Consider the following 16,171-nt stretch of genomic DNA (forward strand, 5'->3'; position numbering starts at 1 on the left):
TGCTTTTCATCTGGGTGTCACAAAGACTTATACTAAATAGACAATGCTATAGCTTAATAGGCATACATAATTTTCTACCAGTAAAGAATAAAATATAAAACATATTTCAATTAATAGCTTCATATATGAGTAGTTTCTCATCATTAGGTATTAGTTTTTTGTCTAGACCATAGGAACATAACTGTGTCACATGACTGACATACAGTGGTGTATGTCTTTTAATATTCACTATCTACTAAGGACAGATCTATTAAAATGTTATAAAGTGTTACAAATTTTTTCCAAGATGTTAGATCAAAATACTCCATGACTGTTTCTAGGAATTCCTAGTTTGTTTATGTTTCCACAACTCATAGCAAAAGGTTTCTAAGAGGCTGTGATTTTAGATACCCCCAACATTTTCTTAAATAAGAGTTGGAAATTAAAAATTTCTATACAATAAAGCATCCATTTCTTTTCTCAATAAGAATTTAGTTAATATAATGGTGTAATTACCTAGTTAAACAAATGATCTTAAAAAAAAATACTCTGCATTTTAATTTGTTTTAGCCTAATAGAAATCTTTGTACACATTGATTTTGTTTTCAAGTGTATCAGATTCTTGCTGTTTGGGAAACTCGTGATTTAATTGAATTTAACATCCCTTGAAGATTTTTTTCAGTATTGATTTTCAAGTTTGAAGATGAGAAATCATCTTCAAAAATATTTTTTCTATGCCTGTAAATCAACAACAGCTGAGAAAGATGAGAGAAATTGCACATATGCTTTTGCTTCAGTTATGTAATAGCATTCCATGTATAGTCAGTGTAATCTGGACAACAATCTCCGAGGAATATTTGCAGAATATTAAGAAATATTTCTTAAGTTACAAGAATTAAATGTATGAAGCTAAATTATCTTCCAAACTTGTGTAACCTTTGTGTTAGTGACAACATTTCTTTTTAAAATTGAATGTAATGTGGCTAATGAATATGCATCCTAATATTTGCAATTAAAAATCCATTTGTGGTTGAGAATAGTATATAACAATAGGGCTTATTTTTGATATGTAATAATATTGACCTTGATGAAGATTTTAAAAGTGTAACTTTCTCAGTTACAGATCTCCCTCAGTGCTAGCCTTGTGTAAAACATTTAATGGCTATTCTTTTTAACTTATATATGTATATACACACACACACACACGTGTGTGTTTATATATATATATGTATGTATGCATAAGCAAGCACTTATATTGTGTATTTTCAGGTACTCACGTCATGGAAGGCTCTGGACGAATGCTCGTAACTGCTGTCGGTGTGAATTCTCAGACAGGCATCATCTTTACTCTGTTAGGTGCTGGAGGAGAAGAAGAAGAAAAGAAAGATAAAAAAGGTAAATTTCACAACACACATGGATGCTCCCAAGAAAGCACTTGGTTTTGTTTTGTTTTTGTTTTGTTTTGTTTTTGTAGCCAGAACTCTCCTTAACTCTTGACAAACAAACAGATTTAAAAAAAACCTTTTTTTTTTAATCCATTTTTGTCATTGCACATCACACTGGAAAACTGCAAAAGTGGTTAACCAATAATATACATTGGATAACAAGATGTTTTCCCAGTGTTAAATTACAGACTCTCAGTACATAATTAAATGCAAGGAAGTACATGGGCATACTCCCATTGCTATGTCTTTTTGCATAAATCCATACTCACCTAAAATTTGCAAAGGTTTTGCACTTGTGCACTTACATCTATGTAATATTGTTTTTTCAAAACTCAGCCATGAAAATTACATCTTTTTTTGAGCTTCAGACATAAAATAAAGATAAGATTTTTTACTAACTTAGTTATTTAATGTCAGTGACTGATTTTAGAGGCATTTTAATTACCTAAGGTGTAGAGGTCATTCTAAGAATAGTAAAATGGAATAAAGTAAGTAGCAGTAAATGTTAACAGAGAGTTTAACTTTGACATCACGTATCAGTTGATGAAATCAAGAAATGTTAAGATTTTCCATCTTATTATAGTTTGAAGTCATGAGCAACTGCTACTCTCTGGTTTGCGCACCAAGCAGACATGATTTAACATGTCCTTTGCAGTTTTTGTTCATACAGTCTTTTTGTAAATCATTCCAGTCTACTTTCAGAATTTTGTTCCGTGTTTGTTCTAAGTATGTTTTTCTTTCAGACATGCTTAAGGTCAATTAATATGATTTTTTAGACACTCCCACACTTTTTAGTGCTTTTTACAGTTAATAAAGGAGTAGTTATAGTTTTACAGAGCATTTTACCTATTAGAAAGCATGATTTCACCTTTATTATTTCTGTTCCATCCTTTCAATTTGAAGCAGCAGATAGGAAAACCAATTCAAAATGGTTTTCACAACACAGATTTTCTGTTCAGAAATGTGTGCAACGAATGGAAGTCCTTATGAAACCTAGAAATGCAAAATACTTATCAGGCATGATAAGTTTGCAGAACTTTAAAAGAAGAAAGACCGCAACTTCCCAAAGTAAAACTCTTTCACTTCAGAGTAGTTTTGAACAATTTCCTGGAGTCTAATCTTGCTGTCACTAAAAGGATGGAAAAGACTCCTACATACAGATGTTTCAGGATCCGGCAGCATCTCTTTTGGCAGTGTATAAGAATATTCTAGAGGAGAGGGAGCAACATCAGTTTCTGCTTGAATGTAACAACTGTCTGTCCTGAGGTCCTTTGTTTAATGGGGTTGGCCTTCTCTGTATATTATTTTGCTCAGGACGCTGATGATTTTCTCATGTTGGATTGTGGATAGCCTGGAAGACAGTGAAAGACAAATCTGAGGTAGCAAAGTAATGCAATGCACTGTGCTCATAATGTACTTCCGAGAGACACAGATACTTACAGGGATGTGTAAGATCTTTTTTTTGCAGATGCTAAATCCAATTGGATATAGCTACAATACCAAGAAAATTCCTTCATGTTTTGTACTGGCTCTAGCAGGTTTGTGCTAGTGCAGAAGAGTACCTGTGCAGAGCTGATGGCTGATTAGGCCTGAACTCAGATGACGTACTCTCATATATAAACCTGCAGTTCTCTAAAGTCCTAACAATCATAGATGTTTGCTTCAGTCTTATGTGGGTGTTTGCTTTTATTGTTCATTAACATTTTGTAAAAATCATCATACAGGTGTGAAACAGGACGATGGACATCAGCTTCCAGGTAGAGTAAGAATTCTACCACATCAAATGAAAGGATGAGGCCTTTAGCCAGCAAGCTTTGGTGCAAATCAGGGTTGAACTAATGATTAAAATAATTGTCTTTGAATCAGTCCAGTTAAATTAAAGAACAATTTCAAATCAACAGGATTGTTCATGGAAAACATTTAAGTGCGCACGCACTGTTGGTGTTGCAAATCTGAATGTTAAGCTTGAATACTCAGTTAATCTCCAGAAGTAAATTACAGTACATTAAACACTGAGATGCGTGATTTGCTGTTAGCACTTCGTGCTGTGCTGGTTAGTATGAGTATCCAAATGGAATAAAAAATAAGCATGAGTAACCAAAACACTGTTGTTATCATCAGAATAATCAAATTTGCAATTGAAATTTTCATGAATATACTTACACGTGGTGTGTTTTTAAATCCTATATGCTGTTTATTTTCTTTTTCCAATTTACCATTTGTAAATAAGACAAGATGATATTTCTTGAATTACAAACCAGTACAATATGAAACAGTCACTGTGGGTCAAGGACTGACGAAGTTCAAGGGTCTCAGTCCGGATTCACTGCAGGACTTCTGTGCTCTGTTGTGAGCAATTACCCAACAGAAACAAAGCAAAATTTATTTTATCTATTATTTGCAGAGATTAATTCTCTCTACAGTAGTATAAAAATCCACAATAAAATAATAAAATGTTCTCAAAGTTTTTCATATACCTATTAGGAAAGATTGCTTGACCAATTTATCTGATATGCAAATAATTGCTGAAAACAAAGTGAGAATTTTATTTTCTGTTACTTTTTTTTTCATTTCACCACAAAACAGAGGCAATTACATAATGCCCATTATTTGGATTTGAAACAACTCATTACAAGACTATATTTTCCTAGACTGCTTCTTCTACATTTCTACATACAATATGGAAAAGTTTAATGTTTCTCCTCAAATCAATGTGCAACTAGGTTTTTATAAGACACAGATTGAGCCAGCACCTTAGACTGGGCTGTGCCAGCAGTAATACATTGTAATATGTAGCATTGCATCAAATGCAAAGTATGAAATGTTGCAGATACAATGTTGTATGCAACATATTTTAAAACTACTGATACATTCCACAAATTTATTTACTTACGGAAATATTTCAACCATTTTAATATTTCTGTAACTCATAATTTAAGTTAAAAAAATACATAGAGAGGACCATACATAGTGTGTACAATTAGTTCTTACCAACTGTTAACTTGGTTAAACATCTTTCTTGTTCGTTTAGTTGTTATTATAATTATTCCATGTATGATTTTTTTGCCTTTGTAATGACATTTTGGTTTTGAAATTTATGTTGATTAATTTAAAACATTGATTTTGGTGAAAACAAAGCCACAGTATTTCATAAATGTTTTTGCTTTTTTTCATTTGCATTTGTTCATATTGTTATTATTTATTATTTATTGTTTTTTGTTTGTTTGTTTGTTTTTTTACCCATTATTACTCAGTAGATTCTTCCCATCCCTCCTCCCACCCTCCTTCAGCCACAGATGGTGCAGCAGGTGCAAATGCCACTGATAATGCAAATGCCAGCTTAGTCAATGGTACGTCAAGAACACCTAGCTTGTTTTATTTGATAGATTTCTCTCCTTACTATATCAGATTCTGTCTTTCTCTTATGAACTGCACAGATGTTCTATGTGCATGTCATTACCCTCTGAGAGCTCCTTTTCCACAAACTCTACAGCAGCTTATGAGATGCCACAAAGATGTTATGACTGAATCACTTCATTTACATAGAATTAAGCATGGAAGAACAAACAGGAATTATGATCTCTTTGCCATTAATTAAAATTGCAAAAGGAACAGTTAATAAGACTGTTTTCAAAACTTTTGAGTTGCCTTTACGTAAAGTTTCATTGTAAAACACATTTGTCAGCACAGATCTGAAGAACACCGTGATAAATGGATTGTACCTTCTTCTGATGTGGCACTCTCATAAGTATTGATATAGTCTTCATGTAGCTTTGAGAAATAGTGCTGGGGTCGGGAATCTGGCTCAATTTCTACTTGCAGTGCTTTCATAAAAAAATTCTGCTGCTTTCAGCATCTTTTTGAATAGAGACTGATAGCAAAGCAAAGCTTTGTGGATGCCCTTAGACAGTGATCATCTAATGAGCCTGTTTGCACTGACTGTGTGTATATATATTACTGTGGTCAAGTCTGACCATCTCTTAATACAGTTTCTTGACCCCACTTGTAGCATGGAGGTATTTCAGTGTCTCTTCTAATAGTCTAATTTCAGTGTTAAATAGAATTGGTCAAGATTAGTCTAGGCATTAGAAGAGCTATATTTTTCTGGTCATCAAATACATTAGTCTATATTTGCCATAGAGACCTTTCCTTCTTGTACGGCACCAGTTACCCAGACATTCTATTTTTCATCACGTTGGTGACAATTTTATTTTTTTTATTAATTTTTTATTAATTTTGTGGGTCAGTGGTTTGGGCATTATGTATGTAACGTTAGTTTCTGACACAGCATTGCCAAGTACTAAACAAGTATTAAGGTCTACTACTGTGAGAACCTTCTTAAAGCAATGGCATTGTAAATCCTTTGAGCCTAATTCTAAATAATTTGATTACAACTTAAAAGAAACATGTAAGCAGACTTAAAAATTTTCCCCCTGCATATTCTAGGTTTGCTGGGAAACTAGGATTTCCAATTCTGACATCTCACTGCAGGGCAGATTTTTTTAGTAAAGCAGGAGTAGCAACTTTTTTTTTGAGTCTCAAAATCTTGTCTGTTTAACTTTGGCAGATGAGCTTTTGAGAACACGAAGTCTTGCACACAAAAATGTCACAAAAGCTTGAAGGATCTAAAGCAGAACTGCAAAACTTTACTGTTTTCCAACAATATAGGCAAATTCAGAAAAAAATATTAATTCTTCCTACAAGTCCCATCTCTGTGTTATCTCTAGACCATCCTGGTTCCAACACCCCCATTTCAGATTCCTTAGAGACCAAGAACCAGGAAATGAATGAGGACTGTTTCATTTTCCCTTCCTCATGGTTCTACTTCCTTGTGTGTAAAACACGTCTGTGCATACAACAGTCTTACCAGATGTCCTCCTCTGTCCCACTGGAGATTGCATTATTAAATTTTGCTGAGTGCTAAGTCAAGCATCTGCTTAAGTGCTTTGCTGGTTGAAAACCATTGCTCAGCAGGAGGCAGAAATGAGTCCTGAGTTATTCTAACTCAGTCTCTCTGTTAGCATGATTTAGCTGCTTGGTAAATATCTGTTTTGTTTGGTCTAAATGCCTGAACTTCCTATGGAAATTGAGTGCCAAAGGATATTAAATTAGTGTGTAAAATCAAGTAAATATGGGACGTTCAGACTTCCTATCTTCTCTCCCACCAGAAACAGCAGTTATTGTCTCTGCTTATCTCAGAGCTGTAGTTTACATACTCAGTTCTTTTCAGTGCACAAGGTATAGAAGTGAATTGTTTGTGCAACTGAATATTTTTCTGCTTTCACCTCTTCTGAAGTGAGGCAGTTAAATGAGTTCTGCACATCTTTGATCAACATGTAGAGAAGAAACTTTCTATAATTCAACTTTCTTGATGGTGTGTTCAGAGGAGAACTGTGACAGAGAGCAGAGTTAAATTTTAGTGCTTTGAAATTGTCTGGGAAATTGCCAAAGTCTGGTTTCTGTTTATACTATGCATTTTTCTAGTCAGTAGTGATGATGAGTTGAGAATACTTAAAAGGTAGCTATGTTTTGCAGTTGGGTTGGAGAAGAGAAAGGAAGGAAAGAAGTTCTAAAGCGAGGAGATGAAGTTCTTGTAGCTATTTTTCCAACCTAGATTAAATTATTTTTTTCAATAATGCCTTAGAATTTTCCCTGAAATGTGACTGGAAACAAGCATTTTTACCTAATGTCTAATATCTCTGTGTAGAACATACCTTCAAATATGAAAATATATGCTTGAATAAATACTTAGAATAGGAAATGATGTTGCTTGCGAGTTGAAAGTCAAAACATTACAATTTAAAATAAATTGATTTATGTCTTAGTTACCAGTATTCAGTTGACACAGAAAAATGCTTTTTATTTTCGGTCAGTGATAGTGATAAAGGCATGTAGGCTTGTGATGCATCCTGTTGTTTGCCACCTGCTATATAAGTAACTATCACATACTAGTAGTTATTTCTAGTAGTTGAAATGAAAATGCATAATTTTCTGATGGTCTTTTTTGTTAAACAAACAAAACAAACAAACAAAAATATATATATTCAGTTCTTAAAAGGTTACAAGTTCAGGTTATAAGAAGATCAGAAAATTTTACAGAAAGGTAATAATTCATGAATTTTCCTCTGTTTTAATAGTACGGTATTTAGAAAATATAAATTGTTATAAAGTAAATATGGGAAGAAGCAGTGATGTTTGTTTACAGCTTGTTTATCCCAAATATGATTTGGTTTGCAGAAAGCAATGGTGTTCATTGACCAGCCTTATTCCTAAATCAGGATTTCATTTTTCTGGGGGTCTGTGTGTGTGTCTGTCACAACTCATATTTTTTTTTAATTAAAATTATAAATTATAATATAAAAAGATATTATAATTAAGATCATAAATTATAGAAATACCATACCAGACTCAGAGAAAAATCTCAGCTGATATACTTCACATCTACTGCTAATTCTAGTTCTAGCATATGTATACTTCTGTTCTTTTTCTGCAAAGCAATTTGCAGTTTTAATATATTTTAATGTATTTCCTGAATTGCAAGAAGAGTTATTTAGATAATTCTTTTATGCATTCACTAAAACTTCCTATTTGATCAGTTGGATCAGAATTATTCTTTTGTAGTTAACCTGTGTTTTACAAATGCATTGATTCTGATATCATACTGCATGGAAGAATTCCTAATGATTCACTTGAAATACGTCACTTCTTCCCCTATATATAGATTTGCAATGTGCGTCTGTTCTTCCTAGCTGCATAATATTACTGACTTGACACGAAGAGAGCTGCAACTCATTTCTATTGCAACATGAGACATTTTGGAAGATCAGTAGGGTATTTTCTTTTTTTTGTTCTATCACAGAACATGAGCATATAACTAGGTCAGCTTCTTTAGGTGATTTCAAGTTGTTCTTCCAATAAGCAAATAATTTCGATTGCCAGCAGTAGGATTTTGTTATTTTGTTTCATTAACTCTTCATAAAGAGTTGATGGGAGGGAAAGGGAAGTCTACTGTGGAAGGTTTATTTGCTGAAGTAACCTTTTGGGCATGAGAACTTTGGCATTAGTGATGCCGTGGGTATGTTCCAAGTAAAGAGATGGGAATTTTCATCAAGTAAAGGCAACATGCAAAAAAAAAATTTTATTCAAATCCAAAATTTTCAAAGCAGCTGCAGAATTCAACTCCTATTAAGAGGCTCTGTATTCTTTTCTAAACTTTCTGATTTTTTGGCCTTTCACTGAAAAGTGGTAAAAATAAACCCAGATTAATTCCACCAGATTTCAGGGCACACCGTCCCTTTTATTTACTTATTTCCAAAAATAAAAAAAATACAAAATTATATTAAAAACATATTTCTGAGGAATTCTATATTGCATTTAATATAAAATATTAATACTTACTAATCCTTTTTGTTTTTCTAAACAATGCACAAAGGTCAGAGAGATGGGTTAGTATTTCTGGTCCTAGCACAAACTGAAAGAAGATTTCTCAGCAGTAGTGGTTCTGTCATCTTGATTTCTTTCTTCATAATTTGTATTCAAGTGGAAACTCAAGATTCAAGAAACTATAGGAAATAATTTACTCCCCTTTACTGTATTCTTTCCTTTATCATAATTACTTATTCTATGTTATTTTAAATATATATATATATGTTTACATTGTTGTTAATGATTGCCCATTTTGTAGGTAGTGAGGGTAGATGAATTCTTAATTTAACTCATTACAAAAATTATTATGCCCCTATTAAAAAGCAAATACAGATAATAAAGTTAAGTATTTTGGTTTACATGGAAAACAGTAGCGCATTTTGTGTTTGCCAGTTTGAAGCTCTTTTGTTTGTTTGTTTGTTTTTGTTTGTTTTGCTTTTTTTAAAAAAAAATAAAATTTGAAGAATCTTTAATTCTACTGCTTTAAGGTTTTGAACTGTGTTCAAAAAAAATAAACTGTAAAGCAGAACACAGAGCAGACTATGTCTGCTCAAAATTAATGTGTCCCAGCTCTTAAGGACGGCTTTTTCCACTAGCTAGAAATATGAATCTCTGGTGATGTTTTATGTCTTCCTCTATCTGTATTAAAAAGCATTCTAAGAAAAATAGTGATAAGGTAGATATCAAGTTCAGCTGGTTTCTTTTGTTTGTTTGTTTTGTTGTTGGTTTTTTTTTCCCCTGCAATTTTTAGATGAAGCAAAAATTTTTGAGCAAGTATCATAATGAAAACAAACTTGTTTTTGCCCAGGGTCATAGATTCCTGGGAAGATATAGGTCTTTGGAAGATAGTTATCACTTGTTTTTTAAATCATATTATAACCAAGGTGGGAATAGAGTTAAAAATAGACAAGCAGTTGATGCTATATAGCCTACTTCAGCAAACTTTAGTAATCCATCTGAGTACTGAGATCATTATATGTAGCACAACATCTATTCCTTTAATGTAATTCTACACTTTGGAATTTCTCGGTGGCTGTAGCCTATTAGCCTGGGGTGCAATGTCATTTACAACCTATTTGGCCATTTTTGCTCTTTTTAAGAGAATCAAGTCTTTAGTGATCCCCCATTACTGAACATACAAATGTGTGAGAAATGCATCTTAGCCTTTCAATTTTGCTACTATGTATTCACAGCTTAGAGTGAAAAAATTAATGCATGTATCGAAGCATAATATCTGCTGCTTTACCATGCATGTTAATTCCTTCTCTGTTAGCACAGGAAGTCTGAAGAGCAGGACTTAACTGCTGTGATTTTTGTTAAGAAACTCTAATGATACTTTATGTCACTGAAACTCTAATGATACTTTGTGTCAAAAATCCTGTGAAGAAATTTTAACTATTAATTTTCCTTAGTATTATTTTTCTATTGGCCATTATAGCAAACTATAAGAGGATGTCATCCACTTGGAATATAATATTGAAAAAATTCAAATAGTCTGTTCCAAGAGATTAATTTATCACTGTGACTTTTTCACAAGTTATCCCACCAAGAAATTTTGATATCATTTTTTGATATCATTTACTAGTTATACCAGAGTTTTGTATGCTCTAACTGGTATTTTTACCATTTTAATTTAATATACACTTTCAAATTTATTGTCAGCTTTAAAGAATACAAATAATGATTTAGATATGGTAAAACTAAATGTAGCTGAAATATTAAATTGTAGATTACAGATGCATTTGACATTCTCTTTAGGATAAATCTGAATATAGGATGACCACCTGGCACTCATATTTACAGGAGTAACTTGCTAAATAATATAAGTACAGAAGATGCCATTTTACAGTTTTATTTATTTATATTTATTAACACACACACATATATATATATATTAATTTTCGAAAATAATTTATTTAATTTGGGCATACATTAAGGAGGTCATGCTCTATACTACTGTGTGCCAGATTGTAACTGTGGTTTATTAAATACTAGATATCTGAAAGTTCACTTCATGTTTATTATTAAAATTCTACTTTCTAGTAGATTCCCTTTATTAGTATCAGCTTAACTTCTGCAATTTGCTCCAAAAAAAATGTAATGTTATTTAGTATTTTATGTTACAACATTGAACTTGACTGAAGTTGCTTGAATGTGTCCAGCTAAGTTGTCTATGCTTCTAATAAACATACGTGTATAATAACAAGGGCTACTGATCATCAATAAGTATCTGTAACATGCTCATTACTTTTGTCTGCCTTTTTTATTTAAATTCCCATTTTCATGTTCTGTCTTGGGTGAAGATTGTTTACTGTCTGTTGTCTGTTGAAATTTTTCATCATATAGGCAAAATGCAGGATGGGAATATGGAGAACAGCCAGAACAAAGGTAATCTTCTTTCCTATTAAGCAGGTTGTGGATTTTATGTTTAGCATATGTAGGTAGATTCTGTTAAAAAATAAAACAAGAGTTTGTGATTTGTGCATATATGTAAAAATGGCCCTATTCAAACAATGTTGAAAAAAGATCCTACCCAAGAAATTGTAGAATTTTAATTTATAGAATTTTGATGTATCAGATATTTAGTATAGGAAAAGAACATTATTTCTAATAAGATGTTTTTAAGAGACGCTGTCATGTCACGAAGCTCATTTGGATTCATTTTTCTTGTGCAAGTTATGTATGCTATGTATCATTAGTGAATTTCCAGCCCTCTTTTTGATATGTTTGGTCACCTTTGGTGTTTAATGACATTGTATAAACATATTTTTAATTGCAGGGAGAAGGTTAAAAAAAAAAACAACAAAAAACAAAAGGAAACTTTAATGCCTCAGGTTATTTAGCAATGTAAAAGTGTGCTATAATGATAAATAAAAGGAAGATTAAGAATATTAGATGTTTCTTCATTAATGTGCAAACTCAGGAAGAAATAGAAATAAATATTTTGCTTCCTCTGAAGAAAAGTTATGTTTCCATGTTTTGTTAAATAAGAGATAACAGATATCATGATTTCTTTAGATTATGCCAAGTAAGTAAATTAAACTATAATTTTCTCTTCTTTTCAGATAATTCTAAACTTTGCAAAGGTGGTAGATCAGAAATAGAATAGATAAACTCAGTTGTCAGTGGTACAGAACCATTAAATAAAATTATACTAAATGAATACATTTTAAAGTTAAACAAAACAGTTAGATTTCCAGGTCAGATAAGCATGATTTTGTAAAAACTGTTCAGGAATGTCAAAGCTGAGCAGATCTGTTTCATCTCATTCTGTTTAATTTACTTTTGTCTCCTTTCTATACAAAACTGACACATACACATATATAAATTGGAATGTCGTGTTTTTTTTCTTCTTTTTAATTTAATAAAACTCTTGCTTTTTGATACTAAAAGTTTCCTTTAGCATTAGCATTCTTTCAGGAATGTATGCTATAGCTTGTAATTTTTTTTTATTTTTAAATGGGATAATTATGATGGTTTTGCCATCTGACCTGATGGTCAAACTACCTGAACACTGAATGCTAAGGAAACCTTTTAAATCTGGTATTACTCTAGAATAGCGGTTCACAAAGTGTGGTCCACAGGTTACAGAGGTGCCGATGCAGGCAAGCAGATCTGTTTGTGGAGTGTCCACGGAACCACACTGCTTTTAAAATATTGTCATTAAAAGTAAGATTATAAGAGTGCATTGTAATCTATAAGGCATACCAAAATTTAGTGAATTATAGATAGTCAACTTGCTAAAATGTTTGAGATCTGCTATTCTAGGAAATCCTGCAGTACTGATGTACTGTTACTTGCCAAGTGTTTTGCAACACATTAAGTGATATATATGTGTATAACACAGAATGTCATTGGCTATAAACAAACAAACAAAACCAAAAGTAATGGTTTTCCTGGTACTCAACGAATGGTGTGTCACATATTCCCATGTGTGTGAAGGGCTCATGGGTACACTTGTGCATTTGTGCCCCTGCGGAACCCCGCTAGGTCCTCATGTGGGCATCTGTCTGCTGTGGGAGCAAAGGATAATTCTGTGCAGAGCTCCAATCATCAGCCCCAACAAGGGGTGTTGCTGGGGGTATTCAGTATGTATCAACACTAAAAGAAGAAGAATGGAGAACAGTTTTGGAGTAACAGTTTTGTTCTGCATTATTAGCCAAGCAGCAGGATGGGGCTGCTGCCATGGAGATGCAGCCACTGAAGAGTGCAGAAGGGGGAGAAGGAGATGACAAAGACAAGAAGAAATCCAACATGCACAAGAAAGAAAAATCTGTCCTTCAGGGAAAGCTGACTAAGCTGGCAGTCCAGATAGGCAAAGCAGGTATGACTGGATAAATGTCTGAATAGCAGTGTGTTAAAGTAACAACAAAGGGTTTCTAAGCAAGGTATTCTTAAAAGAGTAGTACTTTATTACTGCAATATTAGAATTGGATTGTCATAGTACTGTTCTGAGGACAGTAGATGGTACTAAAGATCTTGTATCTTCAAAAGCTCAGTTTTGACCATCAAGAAACAGAAAGCTTTGGCCAACTTGGAATGTAATGAATATTTGAATCAAAATGAAACGTAGCTTACTTGATACTCCCAAGTTCAGTAATTACATGATATTTAATTTCCTCCTCCCATAGAACTTCTAAGTACACAGTTTCAGAATCTCTAATATCATCTCAGAATGTCACTCACAATATTTCCCTCTATGGATTCTGAAATCGTTCTATTGTCTCTTAATATCCATGTTCATGCCTTCTATCCAAATATGACGTATCTGTTGACTGTATCCAGTACCATCTGGTCCCTACTGTTCAATGTCCCTTCTTCTCCAACATGCAGGTAGAAAGTTAAGATCTTTCGTAATGACCTAGTGTTCATTTTTTTTTTTTTTCTAGTAGTACTAAAGAGATCTTGGTCTCTAATTCTACAGATCCCTGGCTGTGGCCATACAACAGAATCCTAACTTCCTCACCTCTGTTGAATCTCCTTTATACTTCTTTACCAATCTCATCTTTACCCCTACTGTTCCTTCTAATTATTTTCAGTTGATTACACTTAGCTGATCACAGAACCCCATGATGCCACGTCTGTCTCTTTGCCTGAACAGTGCATTACTAAGAATTTCTGCTTATCAGCTTTTAAATATTCAATTTCATACTTTGCCCACTTTTATATTCCACAAGCTTTTCTGTTTTCTTGATAGGTGTACAACAGTATGCATTGATATAAAAACATTTCATTTTTTATGATTATTAACTTCCTAGACTAAGTATTTTTCTACATTGCTTTCTGCTCATTACTTTCTCTGGTGTTTTGGAGTGCATATAGGTGTCATTTTTAAAGTAACAGTACAGGTCTTTCTAACCATACTGTGACAAGTAATATGAATTAAATTAATTATGGCCTCATTTTTTTAATATTATTTTTCATTAGGCAATCTGTGGAAATGTCTTTTATTGCCATAAAGATTTACCTGTAAAATATTTTAATGTATTTGCCTTTATCCTCTGGTATTTAGCGGTCTCCCTGAGTTATCTGTTTCTGTTAACCTTAACATCCTTTAGCTTGCCTTTTTATTTATTTATTTTTAACTTCAGTCAAGACATGGAATTCACAGAATCCTCCTTCTATTGTATGATATCATTAGACAGAAATCAGTATATTCTGAAATGCAGGCTTGGCTTCTTATTCAAAGCCAAAGAGCACTAATCATAGCAAAGCAAAATAGATGTCCTAATGGCAACCAGTTTTTATTTGTCACTTAAATCCAGGAACATAACTGTGCAGGAGAAATACTATCTTAGCAAAGTCTGTGTCATCAAGAGAGCATACATAGTCCCCCAGATCTTCTTAGAATTCTGTGAAATATTTATTAGTCTCTCACGTGATATACTGTCAGTTTTGTACTGTTTTGAGACTCTCCTCACAAACATATGCACTGTTTTCATATGTCCCTTTGAAAAGGGAAACCTTGGAAACACTATTATTAGTCATTTTTTTCCAGAAGACCAATTACATAACTGTGGACAATTATATATTATTTTTTTTGACTGGATATCTCAGTCTAAAATATTCTACATAACAAAATAAACTAAAAGATACTCCTTTTCTCTAGCCTCTCAAGATAAACTTATTTAAAAAGAAAGACGAGGAAATGTTGTTTCAATATTTAGACTAGCAAACTAATGTACTAAACTTGAAAAACTTGGCTTAATCGTCAGGACTCTAGACTTACTGGGAAGTTTTAAAGGCAGCACTGAGATGGTGCTTAGAAATGGTGCAGCAGCATCCTGCTGTTCTGAATTGAGTCTTTCTTTACTCATCGGAACGTATGACCATTGTAATTGTATTACAATAATGGTTTATGTTGTAAATATATTATAGTAATGTTTTCCTTTACATTGTATGATTTACTATTATTGGTAGTAGTGGTATTGTAAAATCTCATGTAGAGTAAGAAAATATTTCCATGTGAAACTCAAATACAAATTTCTAATTGCATGTTTTTGATTATATGGGGTTTGCTTCTTCATAGTAATTGATTATTTTTATTTTCAGGTTTGGTGATGTCTGCCATCACTGTAATCATTTTGGTACTCTATTTTGCCATCGACACCTTTGTGGTCAAAAAGAAACAGTGGCTGCCTGAGTGCACTCCTGTCTACGTTCAGTATTTTGTTAAATTCTTCATTATTGGCGTTACTGTACTTGTGGTTGCAGTTCCTGAGGGACTTCCACTTGCTGTCACTATTTCTCTGGCTTATTCAGTAAAGGTAAGAGACATTAAAAATGGGGGAAATAATACTTTTCTGTTGAGTTTGCTAGTACATTGTTCTTCAGCTTTTATCAGCTTTGATTAAAGTTGGACTGTAAATTAATGCCATTAAAATGTTAATGAGAGTGACATTTCTTTACAGTACTACTTTGTTTTAGTTTGAAAGTGTTTATGACAAAAATGAAAATATGTATACAAGCCAATATGCATCTTTAAAACTACACAATGCAGGAATTTCAAACAGTAGAAATATCTGCTTAGTTTACATAGCTACCAGGTATTTATTGAGCTGGGTTTACTTTGAGAATACTCCAGTCTTTTAATATAGAATAACTTTGTCTTCAAACTTACTTTTACAATAGTAAAGAGTTTTAACAAGGATTTTAAGTTCTCATTATTATTATTATTATTATTATTATTATTATTATTATTATTATTATTATTATTATTATATATTATTGTTATTATTATTATTTTATTTCAAATAAAGTAAGGTTTTTTCTTAAATGTGGTTGTTGATGTTTGTAGTTAATGTAAATGATTTGGTTAGGAA

The 16,171-nt window shown here is 32.6% G+C and overlaps 1 protein-coding gene across 24 annotated transcripts in view; it reads left to right on the forward strand.

The window, feature by feature from the left end:
* Positions 1-16,171, forward strand: part of ATP2B2 (ATPase plasma membrane Ca2+ transporting 2) — a 421,948-nt gene that overhangs the window by 323,598 nt on the left and 82,179 nt on the right. For 11 of the 24 annotated variants that reach the window (XM_068695120.1, XM_068695119.1, XM_068695135.1 and 8 more), the window contains 6 exons: positions 1,249-1,374; positions 3,149-3,181; positions 4,679-4,774; positions 11,196-11,237; positions 13,009-13,173; positions 15,402-15,616. In XM_068695120.1, the coding sequence (XP_068551221.1) occupies positions 1,249-1,374; positions 3,149-3,181; positions 4,679-4,774; positions 11,196-11,237; positions 13,009-13,173; positions 15,402-15,616 (677 nt within the window). The remainder of the gene's footprint in view (positions 1-1,248; positions 1,375-3,148; positions 3,182-4,678; positions 4,775-11,195; positions 11,238-13,008; positions 13,174-15,401; positions 15,617-16,171) is intronic. The other 13 variants (XM_068695143.1, XM_068695133.1, XM_068695141.1 and 10 more) reach the window with 5 other exon arrangements.

The sequence above is a fragment of the Anas acuta genome, chromosome 11, assembly GCF_963932015.1.
Source record: "Anas acuta chromosome 11, bAnaAcu1.1, whole genome shotgun sequence".
NCBI lineage: Eukaryota > Metazoa > Chordata > Aves > Anseriformes > Anatidae > Anas > Anas acuta.